Raw genomic sequence first — 17,154 nt, 5'->3', positions numbered from 1 at the left:
AATCTAGCATCATAAAAAGTTTCATCAGAATCGTGAAAAAGACTTCAACATTACATTACAAAAAGCTAATTATCGCGATTTTCTACCAATATTTTCGAGCAGTTTTTGAGTTTTCAAAATCGGTCCATGATTGTGGTCTAAAGCATGGATGAAAAATTTTACACTTTTTTGCTAATTGCAAAGAAACGGTTTGGCCGATCATAGCGCAAGACTGATAAACGCTAGTCCTTGCTGAGTTACATTGAATGGTAACTTATTGAAATCAGTGCAATCGTTTTTGAGAAAATTTCTATGAAAGGTCTAAAATCAACTCACATGGATTTTATTCGATGCAAAATGACGCAGAGAAAACATAAAGTTGGCAAATCGGATTTTTTTCGCGAAAACATAGACTTCTCCTTCGGGAATTTAAAAATGTATATAGCTGTTGCAAATGATCCCATAATCAACAGTTTTTCAAAAATATTTTTTTTTTGTTTTTTTTTTTATGAATATTCATTTTTACTGATTGTGAAACTCGTCTTTGGGTACTTGGTTAGAGCTGTGGGATTTGAGTTAGGTCCAAGATAATCTGGGCCAGATTCGATATCCGTCTCGAGCAACTTGAGGTCAAGCAGTTGTGGCATAGGTTTGAATATATAAAAAGCAATATGTTTTCAAGTGAAAACAGCCCTTGTCCGAAATTGATGTATCAATAAAAAATCATTACTATTACACAAATTGTAATAATTAACAATTTATCATACAGAGACGGGACAACTGTATGGGGGTTGAGTTTTATGAAATCCACGTGATTAGTTTAGTCAAATTATCAAAATATAAACTTATAAAATCCTTAAGTTCTGATTTTTATTAAAATGATAAAACCAAAAACGTAATTCTAAAATATCAAATGAAACATTGGACCCCAAAATCACGGTTTGTGACTATTATAACTAGTTGTAAATATTCTGTGACATGAATAGCTCATGAATTCAACCGCTGAAAATTATATCATTATTCACAAATTTGAGTTTACAAGGGCGAACATGAGATCATAGATATAGTATCCGAGCACTTCTCATACATAAAAGTGTTCAATGTCCATAAAACATTTCATAAGAATTATTGAATAAGTTTTATTTAACTCTGACAATTTGCAACAAAATGCATAGATTCTGATTAGAATCTATGTGGGTGAGTTTTTATAATTCAATCGCTTATAAACATATAGAAATAATTTATATTTTCTTATGTTCATCAAAACATTATTCACACATTGCGACAAAACAATAAAATTTGAAGATTACGAAACTACGATTTTTACACGCACATTCTCGTAAAACTCTTCATCCCTTTTATTATAAAAATGATAAAAATATATATATTTTCTTATGTTCATTAGAACATTATTTACACATTCGCGAAGAAACAATGAAATTTTAAGATCACGAAACTACGGCTTTCAAACGCACACCCTCGTAAAACTCCTCATCCCTTTCTTTCGTTTCTTGCCTCATACGGCGATGTCCATTGTTCACCCACCCGCAATCCCAACAACAGGCGGGCGCCGCGCTCCTGCTCTGGCCTGCGTTCCCTCTCAGGTGTAAGCGCCAGGCTCCGGTGTCTTTGTATTTTCTGGCTTTGTCTAGAGAGGGTGAGATTTCATATAGGTGTGTCTGTTTGTGTACAAACAGGGTCCGATATGATACTCCTTGATAACTTTGTCTTTGTAATCAATATAGAAACCTTAGCCAACACTCTACTGGCAAGTCATACATAACTACTTTGATCCGTGCAAGTATGATTAGGTACTGACCATTTCAGTTATATTCAAAAGATTTGAATTGATTATGAAAAATTTGAAAAAATATTATTTTACTCTCTTAATATATTACAATTTTGTATAAAATTATCAAATTTTATGATAGAATAAATTTAATACTTGAAATTAACCACTTGGTTGGTTGAAACATATAAATGGTCTAATTGTCTGAAGACTTTTATATCTTCTATATATATAAAAATAAGTCGGGTTTTCCTTCCTGACGAAATAACTCCAGAACGCACGAACCGATTTCGACAAATTTGCATTCGTTGGAAATATCTCTGGCTCCGCAAGGTTTATAGCTAAGAAAATTAGTTGTGCATGGCATCGTGCCTTAATGCAAGCTGCCGGAACTTTACGCACCGTAATTAAAAATTCGAGTAATAACATTAGTGAGAATTATCAGAATTGTGCTTGGTTAAGTCAACGAGCAATTCTTGCCGCAAAGAATAATGATGTACGCGCACTGAATTTCACCATTCAATAAAAAATTGCTGGCGATTTGGTGACATACCAATGATTCCGACTGGTCTTTCGTTTGACTTCGAGTGATTGCAATTTCCAGTTCGCCTTGCGTTTGCAATAACAAGTCGCAAGGCCAATCGCTTAGTGTTTGCGAGATAAATTTCAATTAAATTATTTAGAAAATCATTGTTCTTCACATGGGCAGTTACACGTTGCCTGTTCACGAGTTGGGAAACCATCCGCTTTGTTTCTATTAACGTCAGACCAAAAAGCAAAAAATGTGGTTTACCAAAGAGCACTTCAACGAAACGGATAATTTGCGGATTCACTTTCATTTACTTAGAGAAGATCACACTAAAAAACACTTTATTTTTGTAATCGAAATAAATTCATTACTGTTGTATAATAAAATCAAATTTTTCCTTTTCAATATAAGTATAATATAAAAATACAAAATATAATATAAAACAAACAAAAAATTTCTTCATCTTTCTCACGAAACCATCTGGTGGCAAAACGGCGTTCGTCGGGTTTGCTAGTTCGATTATATTTATAATTTCGTATTCTTTATACATACTTCATATTCTTATACGTATAACTCAAAGCGATCGAAGGTATTCCATGACATAATGGTTGAACCTGCTGCTTATGTGGACAGGGTTGCGAGCTCAAGCGGACAACCTGATATCATGCAGTAGCAATCTCCATGTTCACTTAAAAAAATAGATAAAAAATATGATTTCAATTGAAAATGGCCCGATTTCGAGCACCTCTGTGTAAAATGACAATAGGAAATTTCTTACACTATGTTCTTCCGTGAATCGAATTGAAGTTTAACTTAGTTCATGGACACATTTTATGCGTACAATTAAAAAACTTCACGTTTTGCTTATAATACTTGCTATTTGTTTTAACTATATAATAATTGAGCACATTATTACATTAAATTTTTATTGCATCTTTTCATTATTTCTGCATTCAAAATCCCCATTGAGATTTCTCTGTTTATACTTAGAATTCTCTCATTTGTGTTTTTTTACCTTATTCTAAGATACATTCGTTGTTCATTTTATAATCGCTTGTAAGATCGTATATAACGCAGCTTGACGGCTATTTCATTGAATAAAAAATAAATAATTATCGACATAAGCATTTATGCAGGAATGCAAAATTAAACTGGAAATTTTGCTTTGCTTCTTTTTGTATGTTAAATCAATAAAATATCCTTATTGTTACTTTTATAAAATATTAAATTGTTTACAGACATCCTAGTAGCTCGAGACGTCAATTCCAGCATAATTGCTAAAGGTGAATTAATTATTTTTTATCTCGAATTCCATTACTGTAAAAGAAAAATTCCTCAAAATTGTCGCCGACACCTCAATCTAAATCAGATGATGCAAAAGACAACAGAATGGATCAAATTTGGCAATAATAATCATCAAAATTTAGATGGGTTAAACAGGTAAAAATATGATTCCAATTGAAATACCAGACACGTATTTCAAAACTTAGTATCTTGAGAAATCCAAACAATTAAATAATTGACCATAATTTAAAATATTAAAAATAGTTATTAATATCCATATGTTAATATTTTTATTAAAACGAACTATCTCTAGCATATTACTATAATTGCATCTGTGTATGATTTCAATCAACATTTTTGCTCGACATCACTAGAGGATATAAAATATGAATATAAAATTCCATAATATTAAAATATCGATGTATTTCATCATGGAATTTTGTATATAATTGGCTAAAACATATTTCAAAAATTATGGATGGAAAGGGTATAAATAGAGCTTTATTCGATAGATGAAGAAATTAAAATGAATAAACATAAATGTTTTTGAACAATTTAAAATAATTTGGGTACATGTTATAGCCGTTGGCCATACTTTTATTAACCCTTTTTTTGTGATATAATAATATATTTAAGAGATACTTCAAGGCAAGTATTTTAATTTTGGAAGTGTCTATACCTCTTGATGTAAAAAGCAGACCAGGCAGCAAACCTGTGGCAGACGGTACCAGTTCGTGCATAGCATAACTTTTCCAGCCGAATTAACCGCATTATCTCTATTCACATTGTCAACCCTTTCCTTCGAGATTTTCCATTAGAAAACCCCATACAGTGTTGTATTCTATATTATAAAATATTAATAAAAATTAATAAATAATAATATATATGATGTAGCACCCTGGCGCTGAAAGTGCATTGAAATAAGGAAGGTCGAATTCAAACTCCTTAATTTTAGCTTACAAAATAAAAATTATTTTAAGGAAGTGCAAACTGAACATGATAAACTAATGTGCACTTTATTTGGCATCTGATATGTATTTTGCTACTCATAAAGAATAAATTGAATTGAAAATTAATGCAATACAGGAAACAAATAAATACCCAGTAAACCACAAAACGTAACAAAGCCATGAACGTTACGTAACGCTGGCACGTTCGCACGAACCAGGTACGTAACCTGGGAGGCACACAGAAGCATCTATTTCGCGGGCAAGAACGTAACGGCTGTTTCGTTGCACACTAATACACCGCGGTTACATTTTTGCTACGTATCTAAATTGAATAAAAAAGCGTGTAGTTGTCTTTTATGTTACATACTTATTTAATTAAATTTCCTGCAAATATAGAATATTAATAATAATTTCGGATATTTAGTAATTTTATTAAATATTATCATTTACAATATACAAAATTTACATATTACATAGTTAACATTAGAAAACTAAAATTTGATAGTCCATAAAATGTTAGCCTATAAAAATAATTATTTATTTATTCATAATATGTATTATGTTCAACTCTCTTGGCAACTTCAGTTAAATCAGACTTGGTAAAGTTAAGTCTTAAATTCTCTTCATGTAGAACCTTAATATACCAATTCTGTAATGCAAGATCATCAGTCTCGAAATACTCAACAATTCATGTTCTCTTTAACACTTAATCCATATAATGTGTGATATCCGGTCCATTCTTTGTTTTCCTTCTTGAATGTTTTTAAGTCTTGCTTGTTTCTTTGGTGACAATTATCTTCTTGATTAGAGCAAATTTCCCTAGTTTGAATTCCATTTTGACATAACCCATAGGGGTTATGAGCACTCTTTCTCTAGAATTGAAAAGCAATTTATATCAGTTTTTGCTTAACTGAATAGTTCTGATACTAATGAAATTATAAAGAATATGTATGATACCAAATATATTACACTTATCTACCTATAATATTCATATCATATCACTGAATTGAGGTTATGTGATTTTTGACTGGTCTGTCAGAAATTTCAATAATTATGTGATAAATCAATTATCACAATACATAAACAGAATTTGCATTGCACATGACCTATATACTGAAAATAACTAATTAGTCATTAATATAATAATTTGTAAACTAAAAAAAAAAAAACAGTGCAATTATACTCACCTTTGCTGGTTTCGTATTAAATATGTGAATTTCCTAAAAGTAAAACATTACAAATTAGTACTAAATCATATTAGTTAAAATTCTCTTTGTGTAAAACATTAATATACCTATTCTGTAATACAATATCATCACTTAAGAAATACTCCACAATTCATTTTCTTTTCAACACTTAATCGATATGTGTTCTTATTTTTCTTCATGAATGTTTTCAAGCCTTGCTTGTTTATTTTAGTGACAAAGGATTAATAATTTCTAATATATTATCTAACTTTGTATTTATCTTCTCATTGGAGAAAATCCCTAGTTTGAAATCCATTTTCGTAGGAGTTATCAGCACTGTAATTTTCTCTACAATTGAAAACCAACTTATATCAGTTTGTGCTTAGCTAAATAGTTCTGATACTAATGGAACTATAAAAAATGAATATGTATAAAACTATATAACTTACTTCTCTTTATTCATATATCACTGAATTGAGGTTATGTTTCTGACTGGTGTGTTAGAAATTTCAATTATTACATGATAAATCAATTATCACAATACATGAACAGACTTTGCATTGAAGGCGGCCTATATACTGCAAATGACTAAACATTATTATAATAATTTATAAATTAAAATATATTTCAGTACAATTAGACTCACCTTGTTTGCCGGTTTCATATTAAATACTTTTCCAGCTGACTGTTTAACTAATTTCTACAACTGATTTAGCACTAAATATAAAAGCAATTAATAAATAACACTTCAATAAAGGAAATATCTTGCATTTCAAACATACACGATAAAATACTCAATTATGCGTCCACGATGCACGACGATGCACTGACCGAGTTAACCTATGTTTAATTTGACATTTCGATCATAAAACACTTCACGGCTATGTTCAAAGGCAAATGTATGTGACCGCGCAACGTACCACGCCACGTACCTACAGATACGAACAAAGCAGTATTATAAACGTTTAAACGCGTCGGCGGTGGTTAAAGCTCACAACTATACGTAACAGCATCGGTTTTTTTACTTAACATCAGTTTCGAAACGAAAGTTACAAATGTGTTACGTGGTGGTAACTTCTGTGGTTTACTGGGTAAAAATATATTTTTAAAATGCATCGTAAGATAACAACAAAATAAAATAGATAGGATATTTCATCTATCTGGTATTTAAAAACTCATTTAATTTTTTTTTGAAATAGTAATGACCTATATAGTTATCAAAGTTTCAAATATTATGCCGTTTTTATTTTTATTATTCGAAAATTTAAATAACAAAATAATCAAGCATTTTACTCTTTCACAAAACTAGTTAAATTCGCCAACTTCTGATGAAACTTTCTAACACACTATAGTACATTTTTTTAAATGAGGGCTTCTTAAAGCCGAACAATTTTAACAATTTTAAATTCATAGTTCAACAAAAAGTCTTAATTTCTAAAAACTTGAGACAACTATGGAGACAACCATTGAGTTTGCGTTTGACGTCAAGTTCTGGGAAACCCTGTATTTTCAATAAATGCATTTTATATCTAGCAAATTAGATTGATAAGCAAAACTTTTTTGATGAATTAGTTCATAAGACACACTAATCTTAAAACATCTTACACAGTAAATTTTTATTGTTTTCTTATAGATTTTTAAATCAATTCTTCATTTGTAAACTTTTATTTTCAAATTTGACCAAAGTTTTTTCAAGATTTGACCAAAAACCTTATTAAAATGATAGTTTTCAGAAAAAGTATAATATCTAATAAGGAAGATTATTCCAATTCAATTTAAAATTTATGGAAAATTCTGAAATATTTTTGCATCTATTTGATGATTCAACCCTTTCTAATTATGAAGTATATTTGCTTAATAGGTCTTATTAGGCATTCGAAACACGTACAGGGTGATAATGCGCGGTTATTTTCAAGAAGGAAAATAGTATTAAATGTCTACTGCAGGCACAATGAGAACAATATTCGATTGAACATTCCATTTGTTTGTAAAGGAATAGAATTATAATAGACTTATAAAGTTGCGTTCATTTTATTTGTCAAGAATCTACATAATAAAAATTAGGCAATTTAATCAATATTTAGAATATTAAAGCCATAGATAAGATTAAAGCATTAATGGTGGTATAAATAATCGAAGTTTTATAAAGAAGCTCATCATGTTACCAGAAATGCAGTCATTTAGTGAAAAGAAGAAGATTGAAAAATTATGAAATTAGGCAATAATTGATCAATTTCAATTTTTTTTTAATTAGAAACAATATCCAGTACCGCTTTAGTGTATATATACAGTGCTATATGCTAATGAGTTTTCGTCAATATAAATTGCCAATTAAAAGTAAACTTCTATAGTATACCAGTAAAATTAAAAGAAAAGTAGCGACCAACAAATGTTTAGATAACTAACTTACTTAAAAATAACTTACAATTTGCGTTCAATCATTCCAAATTTATATTTTAATACTATTTATATAAAATGAACAAGAGAAATAAAATTATTGATGCACACATTTGTGCCTGCCTATTATACATTTATGATCTAATTTCAACTTTAATATTGCAGATTTGTAAAAATATATATTTTGATATGTAATATATTTTTGTTACCTTTGAAATCCCGCAGATTTAATTTGAATTCGAATATGAATCTGATTTTAACTGACCAACTAACTTTGCTGCTAGATGATCCAATTATCATTGTTTTGTTTAAAAGTACATATTTTTATTTGTACATATTAGGTATGAATTTTATTAATACATTTAATGTTTTATTAAAATTTATATACATAAAGTTTCACTTATGAGGATAAATATTTTTTTTGTACATTATATGCATATTAATTTTGGGTAATGTCTGTTGTAATTTAGATATTTTATCAATTGGTATATTGTTACAAAATATAATACTAATTAAATACATATTTAAATAAATGATTATTTTTATATTTTTTCAAATTTTGCGCCAAATAATTATAAAGCATTCTAACCTAAAAATCAAGAACTTGAAACGTCAACGTGGTTTTAAATGTCAAATTACCCTGGCTCGGTCGGTGCTTAAGTAATTCATTCGAAATTTATAACTTTATCATTAATTGGAAATTTCAAAAATGACAAGCAAATAAGCATATAAGCAAACGCCTTCAAGGAGGCTATTCAATAACTATCAAAAAAAATGTGGTATTATAAGAGACTTATAACTTCTTTATAACAAGTCTTGTAAAAACCTTATAATAAAGATATAACTTATGAAATCACCATATACTTATCTGTATAACTTGCCACCATTTATTTTATAAAATAGTCTGTTTATAAACCATAATTCCAAATATGAATGAAGAAAGATCTCCTTCAGATACAGTATCTGATATAAGCTTTAGAGGTTCTGATCCTGGTGCAGTAAAATATGGCAATTTTATTAATTACTACCAATTCCATCCACCCGAAAAAAGAATACAAACACTTCCAACTGAAATATGGAGCAATATGCAAGATGAAAATTGTCATGTTCTAGACATCGGATGTAATGCCGGGAACTTAACTCAATCAATTTATAGTTTTCTGAATAAACAAGCACCAAAAACCAACTACAAGTTATATGGCATTGATATAGATCCACTTTTAGTAGAAAGAGCTATTTTACACAATGATTTTAAAAGCAATGTTTTTTATAATTGCCTTAATATAATGAATGAAAAGGATCGATTGTCAATATCTAATTTTTTACCTAGCAATAAAGTCAAATACAATTATATATTTTGTTTTTCGGTTTTATGTGGTACACCTCAACAATGGCGATGAAGGTTTAATTAACTGTCTGAATATATATGAATATAACGGAGGTGTTAATAATAGAATTGCAAACCATGGAAGTGCTAAAAATGCAGTAAGGCGAATGCAAAAATCGAATGATGACTTTGCTCTTTATAAATCGTTGAAAATAAGGAACAATGTTGAAGATGAAATTGTAAGACTTATTCAAGAACAAGGATTTATAAAAATATTTGAATCATTTAGCAAAGAGTGGAATAGAAAAATAATTATATTTAAGGCAAAGTGATAAACTTGCATTATACAAGTTGGGAATACTAACATATAATTTATATTAAATATAAGTACTATTTTTAATGAAACAAAAAGATTATTTTTATAAAAAAATAAATTTATAAATACTTGGGTTTTAATATATAATCATCTACTTATAATTCCTTCCAATAGGTTGCAGAAATTTTTCCTTTTTTTTATTTGAAATAAAAAACTGTGAATATTAAACAAAAATAATAAAAACAAATTCAGTAAGAAAGTTCATATAAATTTTTGTCATAATTATGGTATATTAAATATAATTATAATTAAACTCAGCCTGTTACTTCTTCTGTTGTATTCTCGAATTCTAATTTAACATCAGTATGTATTCCTTCAACATCTACTTCACTTTCTTGTGCATTGAGCATATTAAGAGTCACCTAGAAAAACAATAATTGTTCATAAATTATTTATATAGCGTTTGTTAATTCAAAAAACTATTTTATACCTCAGATGATTTTCCCATCACACTTTGACTTTGAGAATTATTTGCTTGCGATTGGAATTTGAATTTTGTCGCACAGGAATACCAGCATCTTCAAAAGCTTTTTTCTTTAAAGTACTTCTAATTTGTGATCTGCAGAAATTAAGAAATACATATTGTATTTATTAGAAATTGTTTATAACATATTAGTAGGATGAAGAAATTATTATGCTATCTTTTAGTTCCAAATAAACTAAATGATAATTAAGCAAAATAAAGTATGTGTGCACCGCAATCCAATTAAATAAATATCATACTTATATGTGATATTTTAACATAGTTTATTAACACTAAACATACCATGACGGGTCAAATGACCCATTTTGAACTTTTGCATTGAAAATGCACGTATAATTTCATTGCGTTTGCACACATTTGACTTCATGACTTTTTTTAAGTAATTAAAGTATAGTTATAAACAAAATTTTTTTTTGTTTTGTTTTGTTTATTCTGAGTAATCCTTCTTGTATACCGATATCTACCACAATGGGTCATTTGACCCGGAGAGAATTTTTTGGTTTATGAGATTGTCAAGTCATATTTGTAGTCAGTAAGTTGCACATTCTTCTAAATACTGTTGCGTAAAGTAGTTCACGAAAAAATAGCTCAGAATAATTTCAAGAAAATATCAAATTTAGATTGAAAATAGCTTTTTATTGTTAGAAAAAGTGGCAGAAATTGAAAGTCTTGGTAAGTACCTAGTTTATATTTTATTTTGATAGCTATAGTTATACAGGTTATTTTTTACCCAGAAAAATGTCGAAGCAAACAAGACATTACAAGTTCTTAGAAGATAGAAATAATATTGGCGAAGAGTTTTCAGAAATTCGTGAAGATGAATTTTCTGAAAATAAAGATATATTGGTTGAAAATAAAAATGAGTTTGATTCAACAGATACCGACGATAAAGAAAAACAATGATAAACGTTTACCTGAACCAGTTTCATATTACAATAAAACCAAATTGGTGTAGACATGACCGATCAAATGGCGAGGAAAATTACTACTACAAAATCCAGTCTTGCATGGTCTCTCCAAGTTTTTTTCAATATCCTTGATTTAGCTGGCATAAATGCTGGATTTTGTACAAGCAAACGACAGGAAAATATCTCGCGACAAAATTTTTTACTCAGGCTAGCAAAACACTTGGCGCCGATTTTCGAAACAAATACGAAAGTATCGTTGCCTAAGTCTACTACAGATGCTTATAAACGTATGAGATGTCAAATAGGATACTGTAAAGAAAATAAAACCAACAAAATTTGCTTTAAATGTAAAAAACATGTTTGCGGAAAATGTACAATGGATAAAATTATATGTAAAAAATGCGATTAACTATGAATTAAAATTTCTTATTTTTGCTTTTGTAATAGAAATGCTCAACAAACTTTTTTATTTAATTATAATAAATTTAATTTTTATTTTTATTTTCTTCCTAATATCCATATTTCATACATTCAAGCATGAAACATAGAGTCGGGTCATTTGACCCGCTATGGTAGAATTAGGCATATATTAAGTCTTGGTATGATTAGTGTTAATATGTGCACTAATGGACAATTCAAGTATTATATAAAAATAACACATATTGTAGTGATGCAATGCTAATTTTGCAATGAATTATGATATACATGTGCACAGTATACTATATTTATTAGAGCACTAGAACAAATAAACAAATATGTTTATTATTAAGACTTACACAGTTCTAGATTTGAATGTGTTGACTTATAACTGTTAGCTCATCTTTAAATCTGACTATTGTTGACCGAAGCATCTCAATTTCTTCATCTGTCCACTTACTGTACAAGATTTTTGATAATATTGTATAATAATAATATATTAAAAAAGATGAATAAATGATGCTTACCCAGCAGGTGAATCAGAGGTTGGATGTAACTGCATAGTTAACTCACCCAATTTGGTGAATGCTGATCCAGCAGCTGTAAATATTTCGCCAACCTGAAAAAGAAGTTGTTATAAATATTCATTTAAAGTTAAGTATAAAATTATACCAGACTTCATAATAATATAATATCATATAACATGTAAATAAGATTTATATGTTATATGATATTATAGGTTAACAATAACAATTGCACAGAATATTAAAACATCATCTAGTACATAATAAAATACTAATATTGTTTCATATTTCGTCAGCCAATAGATCATCAAGGAATGATATTAATTATTGATATAAGAGTAATCACTAAAGATATTTTACAAATGCAAATACCTTAGTTGCAGAATTCATTACGAAGAGAAATGATTCACACAAATTCTTAAAACTATTGCATAAATTATTTATTACTGATATGATATGTAAAAATATTATATTCGTATAGTATTTATAATAAAAGATAATATAATCAAACTATTATATGATGTTTGTGTGGTTATATCTGCAATAAAAATGGCCAGTTTTTTTTGACAACGCCAATTCTCGTGTCAACTTCAGGTTGCTAGGATATTTATTTCAATCTGGCAAACATTGTAGTTCATCGTCATCAAATAGAAACAAGCGAGTGAGCAAGTACATGAAAGTGTTCGTCGATTTTTGAATGCTAGTTGAACGCTCAAATTGTGATCGTATTGCTCTTAAAAATATATTTAATTAAAGCGTAATTAATTCTATATATCAGGCGATAAATTACAGATGTAAGTCTGGTTAAATTATTATAATAGTGCTGGAATTTTGTTCGCTTTTTGAAACTTGCAGAAATCAAGATGGCGGAAGACCTGGATGTAGAAGCCATGCTAGAGGCCCCTTATAAAAAAGATGTAAGTATGCAATTTCTAATTGCCTTCAATTGTATGCTGGGATCAATATATGTCAATATATTCATTTGAATTGTTGATATCTTCTATATAAATGAATTATAAATTTTATCATTCCTTATCGCCCACGTTTTGATAAAGGCATTGTGATAAATCTAATAGAGGAATAGCTTGCGAAAAATTCTTATTCACTCAAATTTACACAATTAATGTAATTCTGCTTCTCTTGCTTTGATTTGCGTGTTACCGTAAAAGAGATAATCGAGTCTTTATCAGTTATGGGATATAGGATAATTGTTTGTGTATCCTAACTTATGGAATACAAAATTGTAATAGTGGTTTGAGTTTCATTTTTGGTAGCTTCTCTAAAATATAGTTGCCCAACAAGTTATTGATGTTAGATTTGTATATAATTTTTTGCAACATATATTAAAAGCCAAGGTTCCTACCTCGTTTTGTTTATAATGTATAATCTAAAGTAAGGCCAGTTTTAAATGTAAACTGTATTTTGAACATATTCATGAGCTCTTTCTCTATCGTATTCTAAAAGGAACTATCACATTGTACTTTGCCTATATTTTGTAATTTTCTTACACTATTTTCTGCAAAATGTTTCTGCAGTTTTAATTTTTATAATTCATTGAAATGTAAAATAAAAATGTAAATGTGATGGTGAGTATAAATATACTGTTATTGTTGTTTCATTGCTTCTGTAATACTTAAATATTCCTCATTTTTTACATTTATAGACCTTTGAGATATTTCTCGAGTATGCATCTACAGTGACACTTCAATATAGAGGTACATAACGTTCTGAAAACATATCAATCTAATTAACAATATATAATTTAGTTTTTTTTATAGTTATTGATAGAAATTACTCTTACGTAATATTAAATAAATGGGATGCAATCCAATTATCTATAAATTGGCTAGAATATAGTTGTGCAAATTTCAGGCATATATACATTAATTTATACATATACATGTATATTTATATATAATATGTGTATTATAAGATAAAACTAGCTGATATAAATATTTCCAGATTGCGTTTTTTTAAAGCTTTTTTGTATTGTTATAAAATCCATTAGTTAATGTGTGTCCAAAAGATTTTTTTTTAATTAAAAATATCTTTAAAACTGCAATTGTTATTGAAAATTGTATAGATTTGGTTATTTGAAAATTGTTCCCATTTGTTATCCCAGGCTTACCTGGTCTCACACACTCTGTTAATTCCGGCATACTGCTGTATCATGAGGTCATCCGAACTACCTCCACCATGGATCTATGTCATCGTGGATTCTAAGCAAAATATCGAGTATTGAATAATTGAACATAGATTGAAGTGTTAGTTAATTTATATAAATTACGTTTAATGAGTGAATGACTTTTCTGTTTATATATTATTTTAACTCTAAAATTATTGGTTTTTATATAGTTTTGAAACGGGTTACAATTATTAAGATATGTTTTTTAAATGCATTCACAAGAAGTCGTTTATTAACTTTTAAAACAACTATTTTGTGAATCACATGTATTTGTTTGTCAAAAGACTCGTTTTAAAGAAGATGGTGTAAAGTGTGAATGTTTTACTGATTTTTGGTTTTAGTAGGCAAATTATTTGAAACGCTTAGAAAAATCATTAGTTTGCTGATGAGGTATATCTTTTGCAGAAGCGTTCATTAAAAGGCAGTAGTATGAAGAAAGCACTAGTACCTCTAGATGCACTCAATATAGCTGTATATGGATGGTAAGTGTGGGCCCAAATGATCCTCCAAACCAAATATTGGACATACATTTATAGGTTCTATTGTGAATCTTGCGGATAACATACCCAAATCCTACTTTCCCTCTAATTGATGGCAATCAATTATCGTTTACCAAATCTTGGTAAAACAGGATGAAGCTGTAAAGGATTTAATATTTGTAATTTAGGGGCTTAGATTTAATGTATTTTCTAATTGCCAAGTTACTAAATTTAGTTACATTGAGGAATATGAAATGCTCATGTGATAAAATTTACGTCTTGCAATTAGAAGTTTATAACATTTGTTTAAAATAATTATTTGTTTAGAAAAAGCTAATGATATATGAATTTTACCTTTTGCTGTGCGGTGTCATTGGCTGCTTTCTTCACTCGTGTTTTGCTGTTTAACAGGATGATGCACCTAAAACAAATGGACGAAGTCGGGAAAATGGATCATCTTCTCACAAATCCAGGTACTTTCTAATTTTATAAATAATAATAGTATTTCTATATTATTCACCTTTGGTGTACAATAGTTGAAATGCTTGCTATTTTATTATGCATACCTGTAGACCCAGATTATTGTTTATTCAACATTTTGGGGGGAAAAATTATGCTAAATGAATTTTGAGTGAATATATTTATCAGTTTAGTTCAAACTATTTGATATTATTTTACTCAAAACAATTTATTATATATACTTTATAACTATTAACAGTTCAACAAGAATTAGATAAATTAGGATTAAATTAGAATTGTTATTTGTATTATGTTTTGTTTTAGAGGTTCAACAAAAATAGATCAACCTTTTACAATTATTATATATTACATATGTATACAGTTGGTATAAGTATGGTTATTATATGTATCAATATAACTTCTTTTCTAGCAAATCTCGTCATCGGAGTAGGTCCAGGGATAGGGATAGGAAGGACAGGGATAAAGATCGCTCCAAAGGGGACAGGGACAGAGACCGGGATAGGGATCGCTCTGATAAAGATAGAGACAAAGACAGAGATCGAGATCGTGTGAAAGATCGAGATAAAGAAGATAGAGGTCGATCTCGAGATCGGGATAGAAAAGACAGAAGGAGAAGCAGATCTAGGGACAGAAGGGATAAGGACAGGTTTGAGTTTTTTTTTATTGTGTAAAATAGTTAATTACTATTGAATTCTGCATATACGTAGACCCAGATGATTGGTTTTTATTCAACATTTTGGGGGGAAAATCTATGCTAAATGAATTTTGAGTAAAATTTTTTGTTATCACTTTATACTATTTGATATTATTTTACTCAGAACAATTTATGTATATACTTACAGTTTATAAATATTTATATTATAAAACATATGTTTCAGGAGATCAACATTGTAATAAACAATTTAGATATATTATAATTTAAATTCCAAAATATTATCAAATTATATTAGTTGATTTACTTAGTCTTCTTTTGGCTGCTATGTGAAACATTGATTTAATTTTATATCTAATTTTTATTATATATTGCATGATGCTAATTGTTCTTTCAATATTTTTATATATCAGACATGATTATAGAAGACGCAGTAAAGAACGACGTAATAGATCACCATCACCACGTCCATTCCCTAAACACAGAGGGCGAACACCTCCAAATGCTCTCGGATACAAGTCAACAGCTGAAGAACTCAGTCCGGAGGAAAGAGATGCAAGAACAGTTTTTGTATGCAGCTCAATCAGAGGATAAGAGCAAGAGATCTTGAGGACTTTTTCTCCAGTGTGGGTAAAGTGAGGGATGTACGACTTATAACATGTAATAAAACCAGAAGATTCAAAGGCATGCATACATAGATTTAAAGATCCTGAAAGTGTGCCATTGGTAAGTACTTTGTGGCAATTCCTATAATAATATATCTTGAACATTAATGTCCATTTTAGTACAATAAAATGGCACAAAAAAAAAAACTATATATGCCCTGATTAAATATATTGTAAATGTTAATTACCATTTTAGTTTTTGTCTTAATTACAGGCCTTAGGTCTAACAGGACAAAGTTATTAGGAATACCGATTGTAGTTCAGCACACACAGGCTGAAAAAAATCGCATGGGTAATTCAATGCCCAATTTAGCACCAAAGGTCCATACTGGTCCCATGAGATTATATGTTGGTTCGTTACATTTCAATATAACTGAAGATATGTTAAGAGGAATATTTGAACCTTTTGGAAACATTGACAGCATACAATTGATAATGGATCCGGAAACCGGGCGGTCTAAGGGATATGGCTTTTAACGGTTAGTTAATTTTTAATGCCTATATATCATCCTGCATATTTGTAGACCCAGAATATTGCTTTT

The 17,154-nt window shown here is 29.0% G+C and overlaps 2 protein-coding genes, 1 long non-coding RNA gene and 1 pseudogene across 8 annotated transcripts in view; 1 reads left to right on the top strand and 3 right to left on the bottom strand.

Moving 5' to 3' along the window:
* The window catches only part of LOC113368409 (elongation factor-like GTPase 1), a 458,044-nt gene that overhangs the window by 396,180 nt on the left and 44,710 nt on the right, over nt 1–17,154 (bottom strand). The window lies entirely within an intron of this gene.
* LOC113368414 lies at nt 5,325–6,592 on the bottom strand. Of its 4 annotated transcripts, none has more exons than XR_003366397.1 (6): nt 6,501–6,592; nt 6,365–6,435; nt 6,168–6,306; nt 5,719–5,751; nt 5,511–5,644; nt 5,325–5,403 (listed from the first exon to the last, which is right to left on the bottom strand). It is a non-coding gene; the product is annotated as an uncharacterized LOC113368414 (long non-coding RNA). The 4 variants fall into 4 exon arrangements; XR_003366398.1 differs by having other exon boundaries at nt 6,168–6,296; XR_003366396.1 differs by having other exon boundaries at nt 6,365–6,573.
* LOC113368413 lies at nt 10,073–12,541 on the bottom strand (annotated as a pseudogene).
* On the top strand, nt 12,928–16,616 carry LOC113368411 (probable splicing factor, arginine/serine-rich 7). 3 transcript variants are annotated; one of them, XM_026609956.1, is made up of 8 exons: nt 12,929–12,945; nt 13,007–13,068; nt 13,815–13,866; nt 14,274–14,415; nt 14,742–14,818; nt 15,227–15,288; nt 15,705–15,941; nt 16,361–16,616. In XM_026609956.1, exons 5-8 carry the CDS (start codon nt 14,816–14,818, stop codon nt 16,539–16,541), a joined length of 483 nt encoding a protein of 160 aa, XP_026465741.1. In that variant the 5' UTR covers nt 12,929–12,945; nt 13,007–13,068; nt 13,815–13,866; nt 14,274–14,415; nt 14,742–14,815; the 3' UTR covers nt 16,542–16,616. The 3 variants fall into 3 exon arrangements, with proteins under 3 accessions (XP_026465739.1, XP_026465741.1, XP_026465740.1); XM_026609954.1 differs by lacking the exons at nt 13,815–13,866; nt 14,274–14,415; nt 14,742–14,818 and having other exon boundaries at nt 12,928–12,945; XM_026609955.1 differs by lacking the exons at nt 13,815–13,866; nt 14,274–14,415; nt 14,742–14,818 and having other exon boundaries at nt 12,939–13,068; nt 16,373–16,616.

Source organism: Ctenocephalides felis, unplaced genomic scaffold (assembly GCF_003426905.1).
Source record: "Ctenocephalides felis isolate EL2017-DRISC unplaced genomic scaffold, ASM342690v1 CF-g0.4_SCAFFOLD_01170, whole genome shotgun sequence".
Lineage (NCBI taxonomy): Eukaryota > Metazoa > Arthropoda > Insecta > Siphonaptera > Pulicidae > Ctenocephalides > Ctenocephalides felis.
Note: the sequence above shows the minus strand (reverse complement) of the source record. Positions and strands in the feature narration are given on the sequence as shown.